At 38.6% G+C, this 6,273-nt stretch overlaps 1 protein-coding gene across 1 annotated transcript; it reads left to right on the forward strand.

Moving 5' to 3' along the window:
- Positions 1-335: 335 nt before the first annotated feature.
- Positions 336-5,324, forward strand: LOC107795736 (uncharacterized). Its single transcript, XM_016618417.2, has 5 exons — positions 336-511; positions 2,287-2,604; positions 2,700-2,782; positions 3,029-3,110; positions 4,976-5,324. The coding sequence occupies exons 1-5, from the start codon at positions 470-472 to the stop codon at positions 5,027-5,029; spliced, it is 579 nt and encodes a 192-aa protein (XP_016473903.1). The 5' UTR covers positions 336-469; the 3' UTR covers positions 5,030-5,324.
- Positions 5,325-6,273: the final 949 nt, after the last annotated feature.

Here is a 6,273-nt window from a genome sequence, read left to right on the forward strand (position 1 = left end):
AGAGTCTAAAGTTAGGTTCTACAATAGCCTAAATTCAGCCCAATGGTTAATGTTTATCCTGAGTCGGCTAAACTTTAAAATAGTTTTCATTCTTTAAAATAACTCTCAAAATGGAATCCCCCCCTACCTTATGAATAAAATTTCAACTTTAACAAATTTTGTCCCTCGCTTGCCCATGAGCAATAGTGAGGGGTCATAAGTGAAAGACCACTCCCACTAATATCATATTTCTGCGATTTTTTTGCCTAAAAAGGTCTACTTCCTCCAAACTAAGAAACCAGCTTAGGAAGCTAAGTAAGCCCAGTAACGACAGCGAAACTGTTAGGCCCACGGGCCGCAGCTCGATATCTGCAACGTGTCTCACGGCTGATAGCCTCCCCCTTTCTTGCCTTCACTTTCCGTAGAGTAGGTTCCTGTAATCGAACTTTCTACCAAAACACCTAAGCCCGTCTGCAAATATCCAGCGGCAATGGCCGAAGTTGACAACTCAAGTACCCCATCTTTATCGGAGGTGCTTCTCTTTCATCACCTCTTATCAATTTAGTCTTTTTCGTGGCCCAATTATGTTATTTATACATCGGATCTCAACTAATTTTGGATTTACGCCTAGTTGATTGATTTTATATTTTTTTAAGTTTCTTAAGCTCACGAGTTTGATTTTTTTGAATCATGTTTAGATTCATAGATTTGCATATTGAACGAATATTCTTTTAATTAGTAGCGCTGGAAGAGGGGTGGATAAGTCTTAGGCAATTATAATTGGCATGTATAGCCGACAGCATGATTTTTTATCCAAGTTAATGTTTGTTTATTTTTCTGAGATTTAGAATTTAATTGTGGGTATCGGACTATCGGTTCAATTTGAGAGGAAATAAGAGCAAATAATCAGCTGATGGTCATGGGATGCGTCACCTATTACGAGTTCTAATTTGATTGATTTATTGGCTTTGGTTTTGGGTGTTTTCCTTTCTATCTATAGGATTTTGGTTTAGATGACAAAGTGACCAAAGTTAGAGATAGGAATGGGCACGGCAAGGCAAATCAACATGCGGGGCGGATTAAAACAAAGTTTTTGAAAATAAAAAGCATCGCAGGGTGATATAGAGAATAATGACATGTTAAACTCGTCAGGTTTAGCTAAATTGTGCAAATAAGGGAAAACGGATAAAACTTTAGTGGGGTAGAATGGGCAGGGATGGGGCGGGTCATAATAGAGAAATATGCCAAGCAGGGTGGGAGAGTTAACTTTTGCAGGATAGGCTTCACCTGCACCCTGCCCCGCCCTGCCCCGTTTGCCATCCTCAACTAAAGTGGAATTTGTTTTTTTGCCTATTAAGGTCTCTAGGTGTAAAAGTGAAGAGGAAAACATCTTATTCGGCCCTGGGAAAGGAAAATGGAAGTGGCCTATTTCCACTGTATGTTTGGTTCAAGGGAAATATTGTATACCTTCGTTAGGTTGGTATAAAGTTACAACAACATACCCAGTATAATCCTACATAGTGGGGTCTGGGGTAGATTGGTATAAAGTTGTGTATAAAAACTGTTTCCTTGGAAAGCTAAAGTAAACAAAAAGGAAGGCCAAAGAAAGCGACTTTCCTCTATATGATGTTTGCTTCGGAAGTTTGTCTGAAGTTGTCTGCGTAAGATGTAACTGAAACTAATAGTGAAATGTCTTACGACTGTGTTTAACCTATGTAACTCCAAATTTATCTGCCACCTGGGCCCTTTCTAGGAGGCATGTAGCTCATTCCGATAATGAAAGGAGGTTTACTACGATAGGTGGTAACTGGACAAAAATTAAATCTTTTATTTGAAAGACAATTTCACAAAAATGCTTAAAATGCAAATCTCTTTTAATTGTTTAACTTTAACATGGCAACAGCCAACATGCGTCTCAATTTAGATTCTTCTCTGGAAAAATATTAAGATAAAAAAAGTACATTAAATCTCATCTAATAACATTTTATGCTGGAGTAGGCATTTCCATGTATTCGAAATGATTTTTTTAGGAACCATTTAATAGTGACTTGGAGAAGGTTTTCTAGCATGTCTCCTTTGCCTATTCACGAGCTTGTAAGCTCTTCAGGTCTTCTATTGTTTGGATACTGTAGATGAATGTGGGCACTCCCGCTGAAATTATTTTTATTGGCTATACTTCTATTGGGTTCCCATAGCTCTAGTATAGGACACATCTAAAACGCTTTGTTCTTCTACTGAGATTTTCATCTCCATGATAGAAGCCTTTTCAGCAAATGACAAACTTTTATCCAAATCCTGCATGTGCAGCAATATTTACTGAAAGAGAAAGAAGAGAAATCCACCGCAGTGGCAAATCCAGTGGAAGAAACTGAGGTTAAGGCCTCTTCTACTGCTCCATCTGAGGAAGTTACTTCCAGAACTGAGGAAACCCAAGTGGTTGAGAGTAGTGAAGTTGTCCCTGCTGCACCTGAAGAAAGCAGTGGAGCCTCTGACACAGCAGCACCTGAAATTAATGAACCCTCCCCTCCTGTAGAGGCTGCCAGTGAAGAAAGCACTGAAAGTACTGAAGACGAGACTTCTGGGAATGGGGATCAACAATCAGCGGATGAGACCCCTGAGATCAAGGTTAGATTGACTGGAAAATCAATTTTGACTTCTATATATTGGCTATATCTTATCCATTTGATTATGTTGTGGTTCTTGTTGTGATTGTCAACTAGCTCGAGACAGCGCCTGCTGACTTCCGTTTCCCTACTACGAATCAGACAAGGCACTGCTTCACAAGATATGTTGAATATCATCGGTCAGTAAATATACCTAGACTGGCCATTGCTCTTTTTTTTGATGAAGTAATAATAGATTTCATTGTTGGCATCAAGAAGATGCATAATAATACAAAAGTTATGGAAGCAAAAAAGACACTGTTAGCTCAATTACAAAGAGACTATTCTAGTTGCATAATATACTGGCCATTGCTCTTTTCTATTTGTATGTACTTTTGTAAACAATCGGTGTAGCCTCAAATATATTTGGTTGGTTTGCCTTTCAGATGCATAGCTGCAAAGGGTGAAGGCGCTCCTGAATGTGATAAGTTTGCCAAATATTACCGATCCCTTTGCCCTGGTGAATGGGTATGTTTGTTTCTATGTTGCATTTGCAAGATCAGATTATGTATATGTGTGTGTGTACATATACATTAATATGTATATACATAATGTGTGTCTATGTATATGCTTTTGGTTGTACGCTTGCCGTAATCTTGCTTTCAACTAAACGTTGGGCAAATATGGGGTAAAGTAGAAGTCACCAGCTCGCTTATATATACAAAATTTCCCTTGGATTTGGTTGGATGGAAGCAGTCATGTTCCAAAGTGGAGTGATTGTCTTGATCTGGAAATTGAATTGTTAATCATAGAAATCACTATAACTTGAAATGTTAATGTATTGATTGGATTAACAAAGATTTTTGAATGCAAAATTTACTTATTAGCAATCGCGAAGTCCGCAGTAATGATTCTCGGTGCTTTTTTCGACAATTGATCCTAAGATACAACACAAAATCCGTCTATGCAACTAAATTGAAGAAACGGATTAGGGACACTATTCAGATTATGAGAAGTATGAAGGTGAAATTTGCAGTGGTAAAGAGGCCAAGAGGGTATATAGAGGAGCTCTGACTATAAAAAAAGGGCAGTCCGGTGCACTAAGCTCCCGCTATGTGCGGGATCCGGGGAAGGGTTGGACCACAAGGGTCTATTGTACGCAGCCTTACCCTGCATGTCTGCAAGAGGTTGTTTCCACGGCTTTAACCCGTGAATTTTACAGTTACGCCAAGGCTCCCCTTCAGAGAAGCTCTGACTATAATGCCCACAAATCAGAGACCATAAAATCCTTAAATCAGGAGAGAGGAGGGGTCTGGGTTTGACTTGAGATAAAATGAGTACAAACTGAATAGGGTAGGGAGTGATAAGAGTGACTGCCTTTAGCACCTTCCCTCAGCAGAGAGGAGCCAGAGGGTAGTGAGCATCTTCCATCTGTGATGGGAGAAGGTCAGAGCTGTCAAAAAGTCTGGACATGTGATCCAAAATGACGCCTTCTCAGGAGTTAATGAAATTAGCATACAGTGGGGCCCATATCCATTGACTTTGTGTTCAAATCCTAGCACTGCAATTCATCCAAAGGGGTGGATAAGATGGGTGCCTGTGGATTGGCCAGTAATCAGGTAATATGGTTCACAGGAACTAGTAGACACTCCTCCGTCGGTAGATTATACAAATCTCTTCAACTTTTGATAAATTATGCAACTTTCATCATAAGGGTGAGATAACTGGTTTCACTTTTCATTTTTCCATTGTCTTGATTGCGTTTAGAGTGGAAAGTGGAGAGGGAGGTGGGAGTTGAATGTTAGCAGTGGTCTCATGGTGCGGAGTTTAGTTGGTCTAAGAAATTTAGTAGTCGTGGGTCACTCCTAGAGCTTTGTGTTGGTGTTGATATTGATTGTAATTTGCTGATGGGTTGAAAGTTCATAGAGTGGTGATCCAATTGCATGGTAGGTTATTGCAGGTCAGATCTGAAGATCTTTGAGCCATACTTGGGGCTGTGATTGTGTTAGATTTGGCTCTGTGCCTGCGGTAAAAGCTGTGATTCAAATTAAAATCCTGCTCTAACATAATTTCTGAGTTTAAACAAGTCAATGCTACATAATTTCGAATATGTATGAATCTCTGTATGAACAAGTGGTTAGGTATGGTTAAAGGGCGTGGTAATCAATGAAACTATTCTTGAGAAATAAACAGGAGTGAAAGCAGCCTTTTATCTATTATTTTGAGGGAGCAAGGGAATTGTTGGCAAGTTTGATACTTCTGGTCACTGTGATATTTGACCTCAAAAGTCTCATAGGTCGACTGAGGCTTAGACTTAAGGTGTTTCTTTGCTGCCTTTTTTTTTAATTGTTTCCTTTTGGCAATGACATGTTTTGCTTTAATTGTGGCTGCAGATAGATAGATGGAACGAGCAGAGGGAGAATGGCACCTTTCCAGGACCATTGTAATCGGCAATTTTGGTTCCAACCCTGTTACATCTGAACTCTCAAATGAATAGAGAGGTCTCTTTGAACAAATTGTGATCAATAAAGTTTTGCCTTTCCAATGGAACTAGTTTAAGCATACAATGAGTTTGCTGCTAAAAAGAGAATTGTTCATGATCCTTCCTTCTTAACTTTAGAATACACATTTCTCTATTCTAACTCTTGTACTTGTTGAATATCCAGTAGAATCTGTTACACTTAAATATTTTCGGTCGAAGGATTAGCATATCCTGCAATAAAAGCTTATTTTACCATTGCACGCTCGTTATCTTCCTCGTTACACTAGCACTCCCTACCTCATCCCAAACATTATGCTACTTGCCGTACATATATATATATATATATATATGATACTAGACACGGGCCCAACATATGAAGCATTGTACTTTTTTTTTTCCAAATGTTTTGGTGCCAATGAAATGGTGTTCCATCTAATATCCAATACAGTGAAAACTGTCATAGCTGCACTATTAGTTGCCTAGAGAATGAATAGAAGAAACTTCATTCTTTTTCATAGACCTTCCAAGTGCTAACTCAAGAATTAACTTTTAACAATAATTTTCACAACCTTGGAAAATTTGGATTCTCAAGATACATATATTTGGGGCACAGAGCACTGATAGACCAATATAACCAATATTTTACCAATAAAACCTTTGGAAATACAAGTTCCAAGATAACCATAGCCCTATCCCTCCAAATCTTCATTACAACTGCACAGATCGTGTCTATCCACGAGTCCCACAAAATGGCACAAGCTACTTAGAGAAGGCAATCAATGAACAACAAATAGAGATGTAACAAGCTAATCCATATGATCTTCTCATTTAAGATGCATCGTCAGATAACCCAAAGAATGGTAACAGCTAGTTTGTTTCTTTAGCATGCTCCACATAAGACGTGAATTTATCTTTTGCATTCGGAATGTCAAGAGCCAGAGCATCAAGCTCATCCTTGATCCTCCCAAAGCTTAGTAAATGATTTTCTGGTGCAATTTCACTCTACAAGGATGAACAGATAGAAATCCAAGAGCAATTTTTACTTTTCTAGTATGTAAACACACACAAATTATCAAGCTACACAATTAAGCCAATATAATGTAGCAGGAAAAAGAAATAAACCATTAAATGTACGACAATAGTTAAATGGTATAGAAGGAAAAATAGACGCTTAATGACAGTTTGAAAAACTACCTTGTGTCCTCGATT

Source organism: Nicotiana tabacum, chromosome 20, assembly GCF_000715075.1.
Source record: "Nicotiana tabacum cultivar K326 chromosome 20, ASM71507v2, whole genome shotgun sequence".
NCBI lineage: Eukaryota > Viridiplantae > Streptophyta > Magnoliopsida > Solanales > Solanaceae > Nicotiana > Nicotiana tabacum.